At 38.6% G+C, this 22,775-nt stretch overlaps 1 protein-coding gene across 9 annotated transcripts in view; it reads left to right on the plus strand.

The window, feature by feature from the left end:
* The window catches only part of C5H8orf34 (chromosome 5 C8orf34 homolog), a 374,916-nt gene that overhangs the window by 93,270 nt on the left and 258,871 nt on the right, over positions 1–22,775 (plus strand). For 7 of the 9 annotated variants that reach the window (XM_075971373.1, XM_075971372.1, XM_075971377.1 and 4 more), the window contains exons 4-5: positions 8,768–8,896; positions 20,774–20,802. In XM_075971373.1, coding sequence (XP_075827488.1) covers positions 8,768–8,896; positions 20,774–20,802 — 158 coding nt within the window. The remainder of the gene's footprint in view (positions 1–8,767; positions 8,897–20,773; positions 20,803–22,775) is intronic. The other 2 variants (XM_075971379.1, XM_075971380.1) reach the window with 1 other exon arrangement.

Consider the following 22,775-nt stretch of genomic DNA (forward strand, 5'->3'; position numbering starts at 1 on the left):
TTTTATAATCTAGACACAAGTCTTATCAAATACATGATCTGTGAATATTTTCCTCCATATTGCATGCTATCTTTTTCCTTTCTTGATAGTGTTCACTGATGAACCAAACTTCTAATTTGTACAATCAATTTATTGATTTTTTCTTGTACTTTAAGTATGCTATCTAAAAATCTCTTGCCAATTCTGTTGATCAGAACTTTCTCTTCTACTAATTATAGTGTTGTTTATTATGTGCAACCAATGCTCGAGTGTTTCTGTCAGTGGTAGGGATGAAGCCCCGATTTCATTCTTTCGCATGCGCATATTCACTTGCCTCAGCATCACTTTTTAAAAATATTCTTTCTTCATTGCATAATTTCAGTCTTTTGTTGAACACTAAGTAACCATAACTATGAGGGTGATTTTAACAATTCTATTTAAACAATTCTATTTAATTAAACTTTATTTGTGGTTTTGTGAGTATTGTGTGGTTTTACTTATTAGGACACATGAACCTTTGAGTTGTGTTTTTCTATCTTTTTAATTCTTTTTTTGGAATTATTTTTGGATGCTCTCTATATTTCTATTTCTAAATAGCCTTTAAAAGTCATTTTTCCTCTCTATACAAGGCAAATGGGATTTTGATCACATCATTAAAGTAATAAATTACTTTGGGGGAGTACTGATTTTCTAAGTTATCAACAGGAAGTTTCTAAGTTATCAACAGGAAACACTACTTCAGTTCTTTAGATACTCTTTATTTTTATTATGTTTTGTTGTTGTTCATTTTAGAATAAATGCTAAATTTAGCACTCAATATTTTATTTCCCAGAGGCTATCTCTCATGGAACTGTCTTTATTTTCCCTTCTGATTACTATTGCTAGTACTTAAAGACAGAATTGACATTTTTGGTGTTCATTTTATTTCTTTAAACTTTCCTGGAAACATTTATTCATGTTACCCTTTTGCTTATGTGTGGATTATTATGACTTTTTAAATAGACTGTGAAGGTTTTACTTCTTTTTTTTCCAGATTGGATGCTTTTCCATTTCTCTTTACTAACTTAATTTCTATAGCTGGAAATTCCCATGCAAAGTTGTCTAAAAGTAGCAAAAACTGCCCAGGAACCCTTGCCCTGTTATTGTCTAGAAGATAATCTTCCAGCTTCATGTTATACACTATAGTCATTTACTGTGAGATTTCCTTATTAGCCTTTTTATCAGGTTAAGGATACTTTCTCTAGACCCAATTTGTCAAATATTTAAAATCCTAAGAATGTACTCAAAATTCTGTCACTTTCGAGACAACTGTGTGATTATTTCTCTATATTCTATCAGTATGTTATATTATTGTGATTGCTTGCACATGTTAGATCATCCTTGAATTCTCTTGGTATGTAATTTGTCCAATATGCTACTGTATTTGGCTTAGTACCTGGCTACTCAGGATTTCTGCATAGATTTCCATCAACAATATTGGTGTATAGCTGTGTCTTTGTCTTTGTTGAGGGCAAAGCTGGTCTTAAGAGGAAGAAAGTAATCATTCTTTTTCCATTTTCTGGAACAATAAGAAAACTTAATGTTTGTAATAAGATCTTATCTTGAACTGATTGTTTTGGACCAATCCTTGAGAAGGTTTTTATTTGTTTTCCTTTGTTTTTTATAACTATGTCATCTTTATGCCTCAGACCTAAAATGTATTCTCAATGAGTTTTTGTGTTTTTATGAGTTCCTAGGATTTTTATCTTTTTAATCTTAGATTATCCAATTTGCTTCTTTAGGGTCAATACTCATGTGTCACTTAGATTTCTGATTTTAATAATCTGAGTCTTCACTTCTTTCTTCAACTCTTGCTAGAGATTTTTTTTTTAATTTTTGAATCATGATGAGGTAACTTTTAACTCTTTTATCTTTATAATTTTCAGTCTTTTGTTTCATCTTTCTCAGTCCTAATAATTATTTCTTCCACCTTCTGCTAGATATAGTTTAATTTGCTCTTCCTTGTCTACATGGCATTATCATTATTTAGGGGACAAAGTTAACATAAACATTTAAAGTTCCTCTTCGAATGTGAGCATATAGCTATGGATTCCCATCTGAACCCTGCTCTTGCCATACGCACAGGAGTTATAATATGTTTTTTTCATGTATTCTATTCTTCACTTTCTCTTGGAGTTCTTTTGGAAGTCTTCTGGTTGTATTTATGTTTTATTTCATGCCGTGTGTCAGTTTTGCCTTTGATTTCCTGTTGCTCTATCATGGTCAGAGAACATATCTTGTAAGATTTCTTTTTTTAAAACAATCTTTTTATTTTATATACCAATCCCAGTTCCTCCCCCCCCCCCACCACAACCCCACTCCTGATCCATTCTTCAGGGAGGGTGAGGTCTCTCATGGGAAGTCAACAAAGTTTGTCACTTCATTTGAGTCAGGACCAAGGCCCTCCTCCCTTTATCTAGGCTGAGCAAGTTCTTCCTCCATAGGGAATGGGCTCCGAAAACCAGTTCACGCTCTAGGGATACATACTGGTTCCATGGCCAGTGGCCCCACAAACTACCCAGGACACACAACTGTCACCCACATTCATTAGGCCTAGTGTGGTCCTATGCAGGTTCCCCAGCTGTCAGTCCAAAGACAGTGATCTCCACTAGCTCAGGACAGATGTCTCTGTGAGTATCCCCATGGTAGTCATGACTCCTTCGCTCATAATATCGCTCCTCCCTTTCTATGAATGGACTACAGGAGCTTGACCTAGTGCTTAGCTGTGGATCTCTGCAACTTCCATCGGTTAGTGGATCAAGGTTATATGATGACAATTAAAGTAATCATCAATTGCCTACAGAAGAAGGCCAGTTCGGCACCCTCTCCGCTATTGCTTAGACTCTTAGCTGGGGTCTTCCTTGTGAATTCCGGGGAAATTCCCTAGTGTCAGTTTTCTCAGTAACCCCATAATGATTCCCTCTGTCAAGAAATCTCTTTCCTTACCCTACCTCTCTGTCCTTCCCCTAATTTGACCTTCTCAATCCCTCATGTTCTCCCCCTCCTCTCCCCAGTTCCATTCCCCCTCTCCACTCCCAACTTATTCAGGAGATCTTATCTATGGCAGTTTCTCAGGAAATAGGGGAGCCCTCAAGACCCAGCAATACCACACTTGGGCACATAACCAAAGGATGCACCCTCTTTTCACAAGAAATTTGCTCAACTATGTTCACAGCAACATTATTCCTAATAGCCAGAACCTGGAAACAACCTAGATGCCCCTCAATTGGAAAATGGGTAAAGAAAATGTGGTACATTTTCACATTGGAGTACTACTCAGTGGTCAAAAACAGTAACATCTTGAAATTTGCAGGTAAATGGATGGAAGTCGACAAAACCATCCTGAGTGAGGTAACCCAGACCCAGAAAGACAAACATGGTATGTATCCACTTATAAGTGGATATTAGACATAAAGCTAAGGATAACGAGCCAGCCTACAGTCCATGGACCCAGAGAAGCCAGGAAGCAAGGAGGACCCTAAGAGAAACATAGATGGATTCTCCTGCAAAGAGAAAATTTTGTATGGATCCAATTCTTTCATATATGTTGATATTTACTCAGCTATGTTACACATGATTTCTGCTACAGAGTGTTTTCTCCATTATAGAGGATGGTGGTCATTTTGCTGGTGTGAAGTGCAGTTGTCTGTGTATGTCTGCTGGTCTACTTTGTCTGTGGTGTTAAACTCAGTCCTTTTCTCACTATTTCGCACTAGGATTCTCAATATTTTTATAGATAGGGATACTATATTCTCCAGATCTTATTTTAATGCTAGATTGTTCAACTGTGGAAGTTTTGATTCCTGTGTTCTGAGACTGCAAGGATAGGCATATAAAGACTACATAATCATTTTGATTGTTGTCATGGTGGATTGACCCTTTGGAGAAGAACATTTTGCCTCTTTGTCTTTAGGAAAAGTTTTTGTAATAAAGCTTTATTTTGTCTGACAGTAGCACAACCAACACAGATAGATCACTTTTCAGTAGTATTGGTATGGTTTAACCAATTCATGTTAATTCCTTAATATTTCTCCTTATTATTATTCCTTTCTCCTTTTGGGATTACACTTATATGTTAGAATTCCGTACAAATCAATAAAGTAGAAAATGATAACAGTAGTGCTCAAGTTATATGAAATATATATACACACATATATTATACGTTAAATAAAAACATATTTAGAAATAGAAAGATCCATTCTTAACAAATACTTGAAAAATGAAATTCAAAAGCAACTCTAAGTCATCACTCATATTTTTAAAAGAAAAAGGGCACAAATAAACATTAGAAAAATTATTGACTTCCAGATCAGAGAAAATGCTGTCAACTGTGTGTGTATGTTTATGCATGTTGTATGCATGTGTCTATGTGTGTGCTTGTGCCAATGGGGGGAGTCTGTGTTTCTCTGTGTGTATAACTGTCTGTGTGTATGTTTCTCTCTGTGTGTAGCAGTATGTGTTTGCATCTATGTTTCTGTTTCTGTGTGTATCTGTATGTGCCTATAGGTGCTGTGTGAATGTGTGTGTGTGTGTGTGTGTGTGTGCATATGTATGCATTCCATTCAGGATAAAATATAGGGCCTCTATAATGTCCTCCAGCACACAGTTGTATTTCTGTTTCACAGTGGAGGTTCCTTCCTCTCCTTGTTTGCCAGTCTCCCTTTCTTCTTTTCTTCTCTCTCTCTCTCTCTCTCTCTCTCTCTCTCTCTCTCTCTCTCTTTCTCCTCTTCTCCTCTCCTCCTCCTCCCTTCCTCCCTCCCTCCAGTTCTCCCCCCTTTCTAAGTTATTTATTTAGTCCACATACCTGTAATTCAACATTTAGAAGGTTGGAGAATTTTAAGTTTGAGGTTAGCAAGGGCTGCAAACTGAGTTCTGTCTCAAAATACAAAAAAAAAAAAGATTTAAACAAGAATATCTTTACTTCTTGACCTACCGAAGGAAGATAATATTTATTAGTTAGACTAATTTTGCAACAAACAAAATAACTTTATCTTACCCAGTGGCTTATTAGTATTCAACAGCTGTATGTCATAGATATTCAGGTAGTGACTAATAAAGTTTTATTAAGTACTTTCCAGATGCTTAGTATGTCGGATGATTGCTCTAGTAAGCAAAATGTTGGCAGAATTATGAAAATGACATTCTTCATCAATTTTCTGTGCCTGGAAATTAATGCTTATACTTTTTGTCCATTTCATATTTGTAATCCAGTTAAGAAAACTGAGAGAAATATGTTGATTTAGGTTAAACTGAAAAACTTAAACCAGCTCTCAGTAATTCTATTAGTGCTTTTCTTTGTGTTTGGGGAAATACGCCTCCATTCTTTTTATTTATTAATTTTAATCATTATTTTATATTATGTTTATGATGTCTTGCCTGCATATATGTCCATATACAACATGCTTTCCTGCTGCCTATAAATAAACGCCCAAAGAGAGCATCAGGACCCCTGGGAATGGATTTGAATATGACTGTGAGTTATCCTGTACACGCTGATAATCAAACCTGGGACTCCGGAAGAGGAGCCAGTGCTCTTAGCTGCTAAACCGTCTTTCCAGAAGCTTTTTTGTTTCGATGTTTTATTACAAAACACACAAATAGAAGTACCTAGCTATGTTGAGATTATCAGGAAAATTATAGGATAAAAGGAAAGGATGAAGCATAAGGATGTAATTACAGATTACATAAATACAAGAGAATGAAGACATCGAAACAGTGTCCAAACATTTAGATGTTTTAAGTGTAGGAAACAGAGAGGAGATAGCATCTCACTTCAATCAGCTGTCACTATAGTGCTGGGGACACTTCCTGGCATACTGATAAGAAAGCATGGTATATCTCTTGGTTTAGAAATCAGGACTGAAATGTATAAATAATCTCAATGTGCAGTTCAATCGGTGAGAATTAAGCTCTGGTGAGCTTCAAGGAGCTGGGTCGTGCTACTGCACAGTAGAATGACCGTAGGTGATAGAGCAGTGAGCGTGTCAGAAAGTTTGAATGTATTCTGAGTTTTTTCGTCATAAAGAAATAATAAATTTCTCATATCTACTTAAATAAGTTTGATCACCTAGGTCTTAAATTTCATGAGGTGTATGTTATCTAGTAAATGGTGGCTGCAATTCTCCATGACATCACCACTAGCCCCATAGGGATTGCTAGGTTCCAGTGCCAGGCAGGTTTTCCCTCTTATCAAGCAGGTCTTAAGTCAAATTATAGAATTGCGGCTACTGGCAAGGAATGTAGAAAGTAAGAGAACTATTCTTTCCTGGAAAGAGCCTCCCAACTATTTATATAATACTAACTTTTCAGTCCTTGGTGTATTATATACATACAAGGAACATTATAGGAACTGAACAGGTTATATTTACATATTAAATAAAAATAAATATATTAAAGCGTTTGTTGTTGTTGTTGTTGTTTTGCTTTTTGAGACAGGAGTTCTCTATAGGAGCCTGTCCTGGAACTAGCTCTTATAGACCAGGCTGGCCTCGAACTCACAGAGTTGACTTCATAAGCTTGTTCTTGTTCCTTATCAGGACAACTATTGAAACTGGAAGTATAGTTAACCTGTTCGTGATCATAAGATGAACACCATCATTCTAAATCTGATTTCCATGTTGTCATTTACATTCATAATCCTCACAGGCTACAGATAGAAAAAGGAACCGATCTTAGTTTCTCTGTGGAGTTGCCAGGGAAACTCCTGGTGTTACACAGGTCCCAAAACCCAATGCCTTAGAACAAGTGCGTAGCTACCCAGGATTTGGTGTTGATAGGCCAGGTCATCTGCTGGCCTTGCCTGGGTTTGTCAACCTAGAGCATTCAGGGGCAAATCTCATGGTAAGTCCTGGGTATGGACTTGGAATATTTGTGGTTTATTCTACTATCTATAAACTGAAAGGTAAGGAAAGACCTTGACGATACACAGTTTTATAGGAAATTACATGATGCAATGATACAAACTGCAGATCAAAGAATTTATTTAAAGTGAGTTAACAAGCGTGGCAATCAAAGTTTTGAAGAAAATGGTACAAATGTTGTTTTTATCTACTCTTTCAGTTACAACTCTTTCTTAGGCCTCTAAAGTAGGGCTGTTACACAGTCCTACCATTCTTCCTTCCCAAACCTAACTGGGATAAATTTTGAATGATTATTTAGTTTTTTAGTCTGCATAACTGAACATATAAGGTTCTAAACTGCTCTTAGCCTTTTGAACTCGAAGCATCATCTGGGAATCTCCTGCACACTTTTCTGTGCACACATCAACTCACATCTTATCCTGACAGCAGAACAATGTGGTCACTTCAAATTTGTTTTAAGATGCATTCTGCATTAACATCACTACGTTAATTAATGTTTTATCCGCAAAATGCACTTATTACTACTATTTTCTAGAATTAAGGTATACTCTTAACTTTTTATCTTGCTTCACCAAACCCTTCCCAAAGAGTTTCTCAATGTGATCTAACTCATCTTCTCTTTTATGCTACTTTATTTTGTATTTTTTTCTCCTTTTATGTCATTGAAAGCATCTTGGAGACCACTCTTCCGCAGGCTTTGTTGATTTCCTCCATTCTTAACTTGTCCACTTGTAGATATTTCCAACTGTGTGCTGCTACTACCCTTCACTGTCATCATGAGAATCCCCCCTTTCTCTTTCTTTTAGAGTTCACCCATTCCTGCTTCCAAGTATCTTACAATTTTGGTTTATTTATTCATTGAGCTGGAGCATATCCTTTAACAGCTTTCTTAGAAAGAATGTTTATGAGGGAAACTCTCAAGGACTTTAATATTTCAATTGGATCTATGATTGATATAAAATTTTCAGCTAAAAGTAACTTTCTGTTGGAATTTTTAAAAACTGTTCTATCTTCTAGGACAGATATATTGCTAAGTCTGTTGTTAATTCAATTTCTTATTTTTGTCCCCAAAAGCTTTTACAATCATATCTTTACTGCTGTTGTTTAAAAAATCTAAATAACAAAAGTTGAAATTTGCTGGATCTTATAACTGGACTCTTAAAATCTGGGAACCCATTAAGTTCTAATGTCTTCATTGATTTGATACTGTACTCCTGAGTTGGTGGATTCATATTTAAATGAGGTGGTGACTCTCTTTGTCTCTTACTTTTTGAGTTATGAGCTTCTTTCTTCTCTACTTTGCTAAATCCACTACTGCTAATCACCACAATTTATGTCTTCCTAGAGAAAAGCCTTTCCCAACACTTCCCCATCTTCAATTTATTTTTTAAAAGAAAAAATATTTTCCAACTGTAACATAATTTTAATGGGAACTTGGGAGAAATTTTATATATATAAATTTTTACATTATATATATATTCTTGTGTTTTTAAAAGATACAACAAGATGACACCATAATCATGTTTGCTAGTTGCTGATGATGAAGTTATTAATTTTAGGCTGATTTTTAGTAATTTATTTTAGCATTATGCAGAACAAACTTTTCCCTTGTGGTTTCCTTTAAGTTATTGAAGTAATTAGACTTAAATCAGTACTCCAATTTCCCATTTTCCATAATTGCTGTCATATTTCCTTCTATTTATGAGTTAAAACATTTTCTTTGAGCCCAGTTTTAAATCTCCTTGCTGTTTACTTACACAAAAGTCATCTCCAACCTAATCATTTTTACTCTACACATTGCTCTTGATGCAGTCTTTCACAAACGATAAATGGTGAGTTTGTATCATTGTACAACATGCTTATGAAATAACCATTTCTTTTAAACATAGTTCCAAGGTCAGTAGAACATCCTCAGTGGAACTGGCGGACTAAACCACAAAGCCGTGATTTTGATGAATTGAACCACATCCTTCAAGAGAGCAAGAAGCTGGGGAAAGCCCTTGAGAATCTCTCTCGAAGTAAGTTCATTTTCTTGACAATAATTGAAAGTCAGAGCTCATGTGTAAAGTACAAACATCATTGCTATTGGCAGTAATCCATTTCTGACATCCTCATTATCGTTTCATAAGACCGAGGAATGCTAAGGGAGTGAGAGCTGAAAAGAGGTTTGACTGTGCCCATGGCTCAGATCTGTCCACAGGCTGCACAGTGGGCAGAAGCTATAGGACCTTTGGAGCAGCTGGACTCTGGTCCCCTTATATGGTTTCTATCACATAGTTCAAACGCACGTTCAGCAGCCTCTTCTTCATTCTTCTGTTATAAAAAGCACTGTTTGGTGTCGTTCTTACAAATAAGCATTTCTTTCTCCTCCATGAGTTTTGGATGTCTATACACCATTGCAGGCAATAACTAGGTCAATTCTTCTTAAAGTCCTCTCAGAGCCTAGCATGAAGACATGGTACTTACTTTTCCCCCAGAAAGCAACATCTCTACTCTGAGGGCATGACCTGGAGATTTCACTATCTGTAAGGGGAACACTACAGATAAATCACTTCCATGATATGTTTCTCTCATCTCCAAAGCCCAAGAAGTTGCTGTGGCTGCCAGGGGAAGGGAGAAGCTGTGAGATAATGTGTCCTTCAGGCGGCTTTTCAGTCACTATTACCACTGTGGGATCAGAAAATCCCACAAGCATTTTACTGATATAGTTTGGTGACTGCGGACTGTATTTGCAGACACACATGTGCATGTTATGTTTTAAGTAGCAAGTTAATGATATCCCTATCTTTATTTGTGTAGGTATTTATCCATTTCAAAAAAAGAGAAAGACACAGTCAGACGTCTTCATAAGTCGTTAAAAATCATGGATTCATCATAATTTTCTTTTGATGCAATCTAAGACTAATAATTCTGAAATGAGTCTCTATCTTTTTCCCAATAGCATAGTTTTACTAATTTCATGTATCAAAGTTTGTCATTGTCTTTTGGTACACTTTTGGAAAAGTTTTAAGATATATATACCTATGTATATTGCATTATTAGACAGTAGATTTATACATACCTTTATATGTTATACATTTACAAAAATATCATTTTCAGTTAAAAGTAGAACATTTTGAGACTTTTATACAATGAAGAGAGTTGAGAAACTAAGATGCCTTGCAATAAGATGTTAAACCCTGAGATGGGATTTACAAAATTCCTGCTTTGAGCTAGATTTACTTTTGAAGCAGAAAACAACAAAGTGGTTTTCAGCTTATTGTTAAATTGAAAGGAGCCTAATCCCACTAATATGGCAAAAGCGCATGCTAATATTTCTGAGTCTGATGAGTTGGGGAAGTGGTTGAGCTAAAACAGCTTCTTCATTCTTTACAAACATGAGCGCCAAGAAGATGAATGAAGAACGAGCTTGATCCTTCTCCATACCCATCAAACTGTATCCTGTTAAACAGTGTAGCAGCCTAGAAAATACTCGCCTTGTTGTTCCTCCTAAAGCCTGGTCTGCCCCCCAAACTATTTACTACGGGACTCTGCAAGTATTTCATGATATACATACCAGTCTTCAGCCGAAGTGTCAGTTTAGACGGTGTTTTTCCAGACTTCTTACCATGTTAGACCATTCAGGTTTCTATAACAAAGCACCACATGCTGGTGCATTCTATACTCATAGAACATACTTCTCCAAGTTATGAATGTTGTTAAGTCCAAGATGAAGTGCTTAGCTGATCCTTGTTTAGTGACGTCCTTTTCTTGTTGCTTGTTTGCTTGAATGTTTGTTCATAGACAGTGCCTTCTTTCCACTGTGGTGGAGGGCCAGGCAATCCTGGGGGTCTCTTTTCTGTGGGCACTAACACCTTTAATAGCAGAGGAAACTGTTCTAGACTCATTTCCCAGGCTTCACCTAGTACTGCTATAACATTGGAGTTCAGGCTTTAACGTATGAGTTTGAGGAGGACACCGATAATTGCACTTGCACACAGGCGAAACTCCTGGGCAGAGTTGTGCTGTCTGAAGCCCATGGTGGGCTTCCTTAATGCCTCAGAATAATCTGGGGAAGCAGGAACCACTCGGGCTCTCAGCAGGAGGGTAGAGGAGAGGCATCTCTGTGATTTGCTGCTTCTTACAGGTCACGGTGGAGCATTTCTCGAAAACTTCATCTTCTTCCAAAGGGTGTGCCTGGTGAGGTCAGGTTCACACAGATTACTCTCTCATCTTATTTGTTCAAAGCCTATGAGATTGCACTCTGATCAAGAGGCAAATATCTCTTCCCACTCGGTAGGGAAATAAGAAACTCCTTTCCAAAGCATCATGTCCTTAGATCCAAATTTCAAAGCCAAGGCATTTTCAAAATATCTATGTTGGATTAGTTCAGCAGCATTTATAAACAAATATCTTTTAGCAGCTGTTGCTCCTTCCTCAGCATTCAACCAATTCAAACAGAGCATAATAGCATACAGTATCAAGATTCTCTGTGTATTTTCCATCTTAGTGTGGCTTTATTTTAACTCTATTTTGTATATTTTTACTTTTATTTTTTGCTTTTTGAGACAGGTTCTCTGTATCTTTGACCTGGAATAACTCAGACTCAGTGGGAGAAGGACTGTTTAGGTGCGAATCTTGGGAACTGTTTAAGAATTCTTCCTGTCACAGATACTTACCAGACTACAACATGATCAGATATGTACAACACACCAGAAATGTAAGATCAGTCATACATGAAAGTTTCTAATTCCAATTGGGTACATTAAAGACTATTAAAATAATTGCATGGAATTAAATTTAGTGAGATAGATACCCTAATGTATCGATTATCAAATTTTGGTAGGTTTCATCTAAAATAAATCATTGCAATCTATTATAGTCACATCTTAGTTCTTAGTCTTCAAACTGTAGTGTGAATTTTAATTCCCAGGTCATCTCAGTATGAAGCAGGGCATTTCCAGTGTTTTTCTCCACATAAGGAGATGAGTGGCTGCTGAACCAGGCTGCACAATCTAATGATAAACACACACATGCAGTATACACACACACTCACACACACACACACACACACACGCACATACGCACATACATACACACACAGAGACACACACATGCACACACACACACACACCAAGCTCCCCTCTTGAATCTGACTTTCCTCAGACTTTCTCATTTTCCTTCTTCATTTTACATACAGGGTGTCACGCAGAGCAGCTAGCGCTCAGTGTCTCCACTGGGTCTGCTTCCTGTCACTCTTCAAGGCACCAGTGACTCTGCTGGAATTACTTTCACTGCCATTGCCAGTTGATTCCAGCTGCCCAAGAGAATGGCATGGTTTGTGGTCCTCGCCCAACTGAACTGCTCCAGTAGTTTGCACTGTTGGGTACTTTCTTTAGACTCATTGAGCTCTGTCTTCTGCAGAGCTGGTGGCCGCCTGATCTGCCCTGCCTGCCCTCATGTCACTGCGTGTAGGGTTGGTTTTCCTTGGGAACTCTTTCTAACCTGTGATTCATCCTTTGACTCTGTTCTTTACTCTGTCTGTCCAACTCGCCCACACTCACAATGCATTCATCACTCCCCAGGCTTTCATGCAAGTATTTGGATGGCATAGATCCCCACTTAGGGATACCACCGTAAAGTCAGCATAAATAAAGGGAAAGAAACTTCTCCCCAAGGTGATCTTTTAGCAAGCTGCCTTGGGTGGTGTTACTATTACTAATTAAACCCTTCTACTATTCTCTCTCTCTCCTACTTTCCCTACCATAGCTAAATTACCAAACGTTGGTCCTTTTCCCTTTGAAATACATTTTTAATTTGATTCATTTCTTTTCTCCTATCAGGCTCTAGTAGCTTACACTCTTAATATCATTGATTAGATGATTGGTTTAGCTAGTCATCATGACCCATTTCATTCTACTCCTGTGGAATCCAAGAAAATATAGAAACTGTTGCCCCTGCCTTGTTGATCTTATGAGGAACTCGGTTGACTTATTCCCATGTTAAAGAAATATTGTGGACTGACTTTCTGTAGGGTGACATGAAATAAATATATTCTCATCTGGAGAATGGCTTAATGTGGTGTTGTAGAAATACAGATTCTATACATTTTGTTATTTTTTTCCATCTTTAATAAAAGCCATTCAATGCTGTTGCAGAAGGAGAAGGTTCCCAGGGAACCCAGTTTCTATTGCCTGGGTGTGAAAGCCAAGGGGCACTCATCATGTTTATATGCATTCTACAAAAGCTGCAAGGGAGTCTGGACACCAGCAAGTGTGTGGAATCAGGAGGAGTATGGCAATAATTTGGGAATGAGAGCTATCCTTCTGCACGCTCACAGTTTGTTTCTCCAGTAAGCCCACACTGCAGCTGAAGTGACTCTCAAGTCCGGGCACTTGTTTCACATGGCTCCACTTAAGAGCTCAGAGCAATAACTTTTCGGTCTGGCCTGACCATGTCATCAGTGTTATGTCTTACAGCTTTTAGATGTTCCACCTCCCATTGATGTGCCTCCTGTCATTTATCTGTTTAGTCTGCTCTCCTTGAAATCTCATCTGGCACAGTTTCCTTTGCTAATAACCTGCCTTTCCTTGCTTCAGGTCAACCCTATCCTCCAAGATGAACCCGCTGCTCTGTCTGACTCTAGACTGAATTTGGATTTAGGATTTTGAGACTCCATATATTTCCATGACTGTACTTCCCTGCCGTTATCTGTTTTTCCTTAATCTCTTCTTCGGACCCAGAGGATTTTAAGGAAAGGGAAGTCATTCTAAGGACAGAACTCTCAGACTCCTAAGGACTTGACAGTGATTAGCACTGCACACTGTCGTGGTTTGCTGGATGGGTGCTCCAGCTGGCTCCATGACTTCCACATATATCTCCTTTGGAATATCTGTGTCTGCATTTCTGATCTGCTTTTCTTTAATTCTGAGTCACCGATGTAAGATGACATGGGTTTGGTTGAGCACAGGTTTGTTTGCTGGAAGCTTTTCCTGTGACTATGACATGAACTGGAGGGCGATTCTCAAAAACAAGTAGGTGAAATGTGAACAAACAAGGTGAAGTGAAAAGGCAGCCATTCCCTGTTCTGTGCATTTGATTAAGTAAACCATTTTCTCAGTGAACTCCTACACCCAGAGCAGCCAGGCTCCTAGCAGTTTATGAATTTGCTCCTCGTCTGCATCTGGCAGCTTCCCTGGAAGAGGCAGTGGTGGATGACTGTCTTTAGGCCATCCTGACATTGCCCTGTTCATCATAGCTCGTGTGAAAAGACCGTGTGGAGCTTAGTCAGGGAAAGGCACTCAGCTGTTGGGAAACAGAAGGCAGACATCAGTGCACTGTGACTGATAGCAACAATCTGAACTCAGTCAAGACAAGAGGGAACAGAAAACTTTTGCGGTCAGTCAATCATGAGCATACAAAAATAAATCTTCTCTGGTCTAGCAGCCTGAGGACTTAGAGAATAACAACCCCCATGGAAGAAGCACAGAGCAAGAAAGGGACTGGGGGCCATATAACCTCCTAAATACTTCGAGGAACGGATGTTCTCTACACCCTACCTTCTAAAGATTCCCCAAAGAGCTCCCATCAGTCTGGGATTCAGCACTCAGCAAAAGAGCATTTGGGGAATATTTTGCATTCACATCTTTCATCCTGTTTTTTTCCCTCCTGTGATAAATGTGTGGATTTGATAACATGAAATATAAAATGTAAATCATAATAAAAAAGTAGAGGCAGATTATGTAACAACCGGTGGCTCACATTATCACATGAATTTAGTGTCAGTGACAAATGACAAAGAAGACAGATAAACAGACCCGCACTTCAAGTTTACACTGTAGTTTGGAAGCTGGTGTGAAAAAAACATAACTTTTATACCTTTGGGAGTATGATGTAAGAGCTGTGAGGGTGTGGGGTACTTCCAACCTTCATAACAGAGAATGCATAGTAGCTGTGTCTAGACAGAACAAAGACAAAGATGGGGCAACAACAGAGTGTGTCACCAGGATGGATGCTCTCAGATGTGAAGGCAGATGCTCGGGGTAGGAACTTAAGGAAGAGCAAGTTTTGAATTGTTGGTGCGCAAAAGGATCAGAAAAGATGAAAACCGGAAGTCTAGCTAGAGACAGCTATGGGAGTAGGGACTGGCACACTCCAGAGCCTCTGAGAGCCACACTCCAACAGTCTCTGCTGCAGTCATCACTGGAGCAGTGTGGCAGACAGAACTGATGAACAGAGGGCAAGGAAACCTGAAATAAAGCAGTAGCCATAAGACGGGAGCGAAGAATGTAGAAGATAATGTATTTTATGTAAATTGAGAACTTCCTGTGACCAAGCCTTCTTAATTATAATGAAGGGTAGGAATAGGGACAAAAAATGTACATAGTTTGTTCTGTTTTAGGTTTTCTTCATAAGAAAGGTGATTTCTTTCTCCCTGTGTCCCAAATAAGAGTTCAGGAGAGTTTGAGGGTAATGTAGCATTATACTTCAAACTCTACTCCCAGATACAGTGAGACTATGGGCAGCGTCAGCCATGGTCCTGTTTCCAGAAACCAAGGGCACATCTCAGGTGGCAATTTCGGGTGAAGGTGAAGTGATAAGTAATGGGATGGGAGTTACAGATGCATAGATAAAACAACTCACAGGGAATGTACACACATACTTGAGAACTGTGCAGTAAAAGGATCTGATGGAGGCAAAAGAAAATTAATCTTTAAAGATGTTGAATGAAACCCAGAATGTATTTATAGGATTAAGGAGGAAAGGATTCAGTGTTAAATAAAGTCTGTAAGAAAAAGATAGAAATCCCCATGTTGTATGTACAGTTGGCTCTGCACTGTGCCTCCAATGCACATAGCGGTGGCATTCTCACTAGTGGGTAGTTGGGAGCTACATAATCTCTCTGTGTGCTTTTATCTGAATATAGGACGAGAGGCATCCATCCCCATTCTCATTAGCTGTCTGGGAGTGAGGGAAAGTTTCTCGTTTTCTACTCTGGGTTATTTCCTCTTTCAGAGGTCACCTGATAATGGAACTTCCAGGAGGCGGGATCTGCTGCAGCTCACAGTTTGGAGTGTTCAGTCTGTTGTTGCTAGGGTCCATGCACTGGTAGAACATCATGATGGTGGGAATGTATGATAGAGAACAACTTTCATTTCAAGACTCACAGGAGCAGAGAGCAAGGAAGGATCTGGGACCCACATAACCTTCAAAGGTGCCTCCTAGTGACAATATCTCTAGACTTCGCCTTCTAAATATTTTACCACTTCTCTAAAGAGTTCCCGCCAGTCCAGGATTCAGCACTCAGCCTATGAGTATTTGGGAGACGTTTTGTATTCAAACTATAACATTCATTCTGGTTTTCTCCTCCTGTGAGAAACATATGTGGATTTGATAGATGAAATACAGAAATTCTATTTTTACAATAGAAAAGTTCTTAGTTTGATTGGATAATCATGAGCTATGATGCTACTTTTCCAAACATGGTTTTAAGACAAGAGTAAAAGCAGAAGTCAGCCTGTAGTAGATGGAACGGTGGGTAGAAGATGGGGAGAGGATGAAGTCATGTGCCTTCCTATAAAAAGTATTCATGGAAAGAGAGAGTGCTAGTCATGATGATGCTTGCTTATAACCCCAGCATTTAGAAGATGAAGGTAGGAGGCTTAGAAGGTCAAAGTCAACTTTAGTTTATATTGATTTTGACACCAGTCTCCTGAGCTACATGAGACCCTGATTTTCTTTGTTTGTTTTGTTTAAAAAGTGAAGATCTGAGAGATGGTAGTAGTTAGTAGAACATAATGGGTGTTGTTTGAAGTCCGGGGCTACTTCAGTTTGGGTTCCTTTAGGGGATGTGTGTGTGTATGTGTGTGTGTGTGTGTGTGTGAGAGAGAGAGAGAGAGAGAGAGAGAGAGAGAGAGAGAGAGAGAGAGAGAGAGAGAGAGACAGGGAGAGACAGGGAGAGACAGAGAGAGAGGACAGAGAGAGCTTCCAACCATCACTAGTTAGAATGCCACCACAATGCACAATAGAGGCACAGTGCAGAGACAACCGCACATATAATGTGTGTATTTCTACCTTTTTCTCACAGACTTTCATGCTGGATAGATAAGCTTTATAGTTTTATAAATGTTTTATAAAAACAAAAATACTTATTATTTAGTCTGTTACAAATTAGCCAATCAAAAATGAATCCCTCAGTTCTGCTGGGTGTGATGGCACGTATCTGCAACTAGAGGACATAGAAGGCTCAGGCCAGTCTCAGCTACAGTGAGACCCTGTCTCAAAACACAGAAAAGCAAGCAAGCAAACAAGAATTCTCTGCCATAAAAGAGGTTCCAGAGTGTTTATCAGGTGATTTGGTATTTTTTTTTTGCAGGTGTCTGCTTTGTGGTTATCTATTACAGTAAATGGTTTAGATTCATTAATTCTAAAAATGAGCCCAGATTCGTAGTTATCAAGCTCCCTGGTGAAGTTTGGTTTAATACTGATCTCAAGTCTCTATAAGCATTGAAGGCCTTATACAAAGCCCGGCAGTTACAACCCCTTCTTAGAGAAGAGCTGTGGATGTTCTCCTAGGTCCTGGAATGAGTGTCTGACTGTTCGTGCAGAAGGCTAGAGCTTCCTGCTTCCATTGAGAAGTGTCTCATTAAAATTAGTGCAACTACTTTTAATCAGTGTAAGCTTTGATTAAAAATGAAATGAGTAATTCCCTAGGCATTTTGACACTGAAAACAGAAAGTTAAGCAAATTATATCTAATAGAATAATACTTACTAGACTAATTCATTAGGCAAAGTCATCAAAATATGTAAATGTTAAGACTATCTGATAATCCATATTTTTGTTAAGTATGGTCATCAGACTAACACTGTTAGTAATAGTTAAGTCAGATAGGTCCTTCTTTCAAGCAAGTTTCCCAATTAGGTAGACTGAGTTTATGATGAATCTCATTGCTCCTTCAACTGAAGTATGTCTTCCTTTTCTTCTGCACTGCTGAACGTGTCCCAACCCTGGAAAACAGAGAAAGCAGTTCTTGGTGCCAGCCACGACTAGAACATCCTGTACCCTGCAGCAGGCACTTTCTTTTCTTTCTTTCTTTCTCTCTTTCTCTCTTTATCTCTCTCTTTCTATCCTTCTTTCTTTTCTTCTTCTTCTTCTTCTTCTTCTTCTTCTTCTTCTTCTTCTTCTTCTTCTTCTTCTTCTTCTTCTTCTCTCTCTCTCTCTCTCTCTCTCTCTCTCTCTCTCTCTCTCTCTCTTTCTCTCTCTTTCTGACTTGCCATTAGTGCTTATATGTGTTATAGACAAGCTAGGTAAGTGATGTACTATTGCACTCCTTATGAATAGTGGGTTCACAGATCTGAGGTGTAGAAGAAATTCAAAGATTAGGTGATCATTTTCTAAAAATTGGATCAGAAAACTATTTCTTCAGGTTCAAGGCATCTGAACAGCGAGTTAAAAAGACCAAGAGAATCAGAAATCCCAAGCAATTGAACTTTGGGTCATTTAACTCAAGATAGCTAAGTGGTGTGACTTTGAATGAGAATTTCACTTTGTAGCATCTCCCTGCCTTTTCTCATATATGGAGACTTCGTCTTTTAAATATTGATATTCAAGGTGTTCCATCTTAATCTTGAATTAATACAGGAAAGGGACATTTCTATAGAATCGTATTAAATGTAAAAACAGCATGTAAGATGTATTTACCTTCTATAATCTGGAATTATGCATTTTAGGTGTGTTTTGGATCATATTATGGTCCATGTGGAATGCCAGAGTTCTTTCATTTGCATTAAATTTGAATTATTTATAGTAACAATTTCTAATTCTATGTATCTTTAAAAGACCAAGCATTCACAAAGGTATGATGCTTGTTAGACCTATATAAATATTTATAATTTCCCAGGAAGCTGTGAGATATCCAATCTGTCATCTAGTCCTGAAGGTGACACCTTCTCCACTGTGGCACCTAACTCACACGCCTTCACTCCTTCACAGAACAGTGTCTTTGAATCAAGATTATGCCTCAGTCACCACCCATATCCCTAAACCAGTAGCTAGACTGTCTTTCAGTGCAGTGATAAATTATTTTATTTTATGCTTGTGAATGAACTTTTTGCTGCCAGTATCCATGTGTACCAGTTTTTGCCTAGTACCCACAGAGGCCAGAAAAGGACAGCTTTTCCTCTGGAAAGGAAATCACAGACAGTCGTGAAACACTATATGGATGCTGGGGACCAAACTCAGTTCTTTGCAAAAGCAGCTAGTGTTGTTCATTGATAAGCTATATTTTCAGCTCTAACAAATAAATTATTAGTCACCAAGTGTATGTGTGTATGTATGTGTGCATGTGCATGCATGTGTGTGCATGCATACGTGTGTGCGTGCATGCATGTGTGTGCGTGCGTGTGTATGTGTGTGCGTGCATGTATTCCCAAGTGTTTTGAGGCTGAAGTCAACATTAGTTGCTTTTCTTTTTTTTTTTTTGAGTTTTTTTTTTTTATTGATAAAAGAAGAATAAAGAAAAGAAAGAAAAAAAAAAACAAATTTCCACCTCCTCCCAGCCTCCCATTTCCCTCCCCTAGTTGCTTTTCTGAATGGCTTTCTGTTTGGTTTTTGAGATAAGGTCTCTCATTGAATTTGGATCTCATCCATTCGGCTTGATTGGCTAGCCAGGAAGCCCCAGGATCCTCCTCACTTGGCTTCCCCAGTACTGGGATTGTAGGTGTGCAGAGCCGTGTCTAGGTTTTCACATAGGTGCTAAGGCTTCAATCTCAGGTCTTCACACTTGTGCGGCAAACATTTTATTGATGGAGCTACATCCTGATCCTCACCAATAATTTTTATCCAAAAGGATGTTATAGAATATTGCTATACAGAATGCACCCTCAGATCTGATGGATTTCTAGTTTATCTACAAGAACAGTGCCCATTGCTGAGATAGTGCGGACATTGTTCTGCCTTGTGCATAATTGACTCACTGGCAGGAGTAGTCTTATGGGAACGGATAGAGAAGCCTGTATCCCTCCTGCAGGTTATCTGTGTCTGTGTCAGAGGCAAGGCTGAGCACTATGAGACTCCTGTTCAGGTTTCTTTCTGTGTGACTTCTTCTGATTCTCCCATGCGGCATAGAAACTTTGGGCTTGTCCTTCAGGCTCTACTGAACTTGAGCTTCACATCCCATTCTGACATTCTTCTTTTCCCTTGCACTTTGGTTTTTTTTTTAAATATTTCCTAATCCTTCTTTCTCAGACTTGACACCAGTTCATTTCTGCTGTCTGTCCCAAACCTGAGGTATGGCCACATCTTCTCCTCTACCCAGACAAGGAGACTTTTCCTAGCCCTACATGACACATGATCATAACCTGAAAACAAACAAACAAACAAAACAAATCCAGGAAGGATGAGACTGAAATGTCAACAGGAAGTGAACCTGTAGAGAAACATATTGGTGTGAGTTAGTTGAAAACACTTATACTCAGTGAAAAGAGAGTTCAGCAAGGGGCCCTGGGATTTAAGAAAGGACCTTCACCAGGAGAATTCCTGGGAAGGACATAAAAAGGGTAGAAAAACAGCCTTTGCCCCCCAAAAAATAGTTGGAGGAGCTGACAGGCATCTCAATGGTTGTCTTGCAAGTTGGCTCTGGCTCTGAGGACCTGCATGAAGCATCTGCTTGCTTTGTGCTTTCTTTTTTTCCTTTGTGAGGCTCCAGCAGGTCCTGGCTGCCATCCTTGACTTTAATGCTCAATTTGCTTTCATAAGTAGGAAGAAAAAAAATCTTATTATTGCAAAGAATCAATGAAAAGGAATGAAATTAAATAAGCAATTCACTAGAATTATGACTAGATTTTTTTTATTTGTAGCATGAGGTTATCAAAGATTGTTTCTAAAATTGTCTTGTAAATCTCTTTTGAATCCCAGGTATTGCAATTTCAGATGAACTTGATAAGGTAAGTTGAGTTCTGTATCTAATGACCAAATATAGAACTTATGTTTGAATCTAGATCTAAATTACTTTTTCTGAAATATAAAGCATGCTCCAATATGTTTATTTAATGTTAATATTTTAGTACTTAATGAAAAATATTGCAATAAATATTTATCATCTACAAAATTTGCTTAGACTAACTAGAATCATCAAATCATTATATGAAAAGGAAAAACTCATAATACTATGAATATTATTAGAATTTGGCCATATCTAGATGATGATTATGATGATAATGATTGTCACCATGTTGATGACAATACTTGTGATGATGGTGATAATGTTGGTGGTGGTAATGGTCATAACCATGGTGATGGTGGTGATGAAGATGATGGTAATGAGTGATGGTAGTCATGGTGATGGTAATGGTGGTGGTAGTGATGTTGGTAGTAACCACAGTGATGATGGCAATGGTGATGATGGCAACCATGATGAAAATTAGATGGTAGGAACTTGACATTTTCTATCTATGCCCTACTTCATTAGCAACTGTTGACTTGACTTAACTTTCCAAGATGCCAACACGATGTGATGATCGGCTGAACTGTGGTGATCCTTGTCAGGGTGGTGAAAGCAGTATGGATAGGAATACACATATCAAACACATGTTTCAACAGTGACCCCTGCTGAACTCTTCACTGGCTTTGTTCCACTCCCCTTCCCGTGCTCTGAGTGGCGGTGGTACTGCCGTACCTTTTCTGCTGCTATCAGAAACCTTTCCTTAAACTGAAATGACTTTGGCTCTCAGTGGGTGATTGTGAGCTGCCCTGAGGGAACTCAGGTGCCTCCCACAGCCCATCCTTCCCCACACACTTTCTTCCCAGAGCGGGGGAGGGGGTGCCTGGAGTCCAGTTCTCAAATCTGTAAGACACGCTTGTTTTTTGCCGGTTTGCCTAATCTATATATGAAAACTTCATAGAAATGTATTACCTTCATTTCAGTTGAGGAAGACAGCAACAATTGTCATAGGTGACTTACCTTTTTGAAAAGATATTTATGTCAGTGAACAAAAACTTGATGCCACGCATATTTGATATTTAATGATAGGAAAGGCTCCCAGGGTTTTCATGAAGACCTGAGTTCTGTGCCAGCCAACTGATGCATTAGATTAAAGAGCCTGTCCCACAGCACCCCCTTGTGGCCGTAAAGCTCATAATCCTGAATTTTTCTGACCAAAAAATACCAGGCATTTATAAATACAATACTTTTTTTTCTTTCAATTTTGGAGTAGTTCCTTTTCTAGAGGGAGGATTTGTAATATAATCATTAACATTTCTCCTTTCCCTTCCTCAAATCCGTCCCATCCCCACCCCGTGGCCTCTTTTTTCTTTAATGTCATTATATATAACCTGTTCAGTCTGTATGATGTCACTTGTATGTCTTTTAGGATTGACAGCCAATTGCTGTGTTCTGTGATTTTGTTGGCTTGGTACCTTTGTCTTCAGCGTAATAATAAAAACAGACACAGCCTTTTGCTGTCAATCCCACAGCTTTGATGTTTCACTAGAGATACATTTTTGTCTCTTTATAAAATACTCAGTTTTACTATCCCATGCCAATGCAGCTATTATTTTGACTCCATCATTTTCTCTGTGACCTTTAAAGTTCATGAATTCTGAGAAGTGATTTTTTTCTAAAGAACTCTGTGAATTCCATCATTCTCTACTCTCCAGCTGCTTTCCTTCCCTTCCTGTGTGGATCACTGGATTTCCGTGGTGCTGGAACATTGCAGCAGCACAAATCTATCATCTTGCTCTTCTGTACTGTGGAAACTGATATAAGCTCCGCCCTTGTATCAGCATCTCTGACTGCAGGTATTCTCAGAACTGCGTCTCTGACTGCAGGTGCTAGGACACCCCTCTTTCCTGCTTTCTCCTGTGCAGGTTGTCGGTGCTCCTCGGTGTGAGGTCCCTAGGAAGATCTCTACAACTGACA

Source organism: Microtus pennsylvanicus, chromosome 5 (assembly GCF_037038515.1).
Source record: "Microtus pennsylvanicus isolate mMicPen1 chromosome 5, mMicPen1.hap1, whole genome shotgun sequence".
NCBI classification, from domain to species: Eukaryota; Metazoa; Chordata; class Mammalia; order Rodentia; family Cricetidae; genus Microtus; species Microtus pennsylvanicus.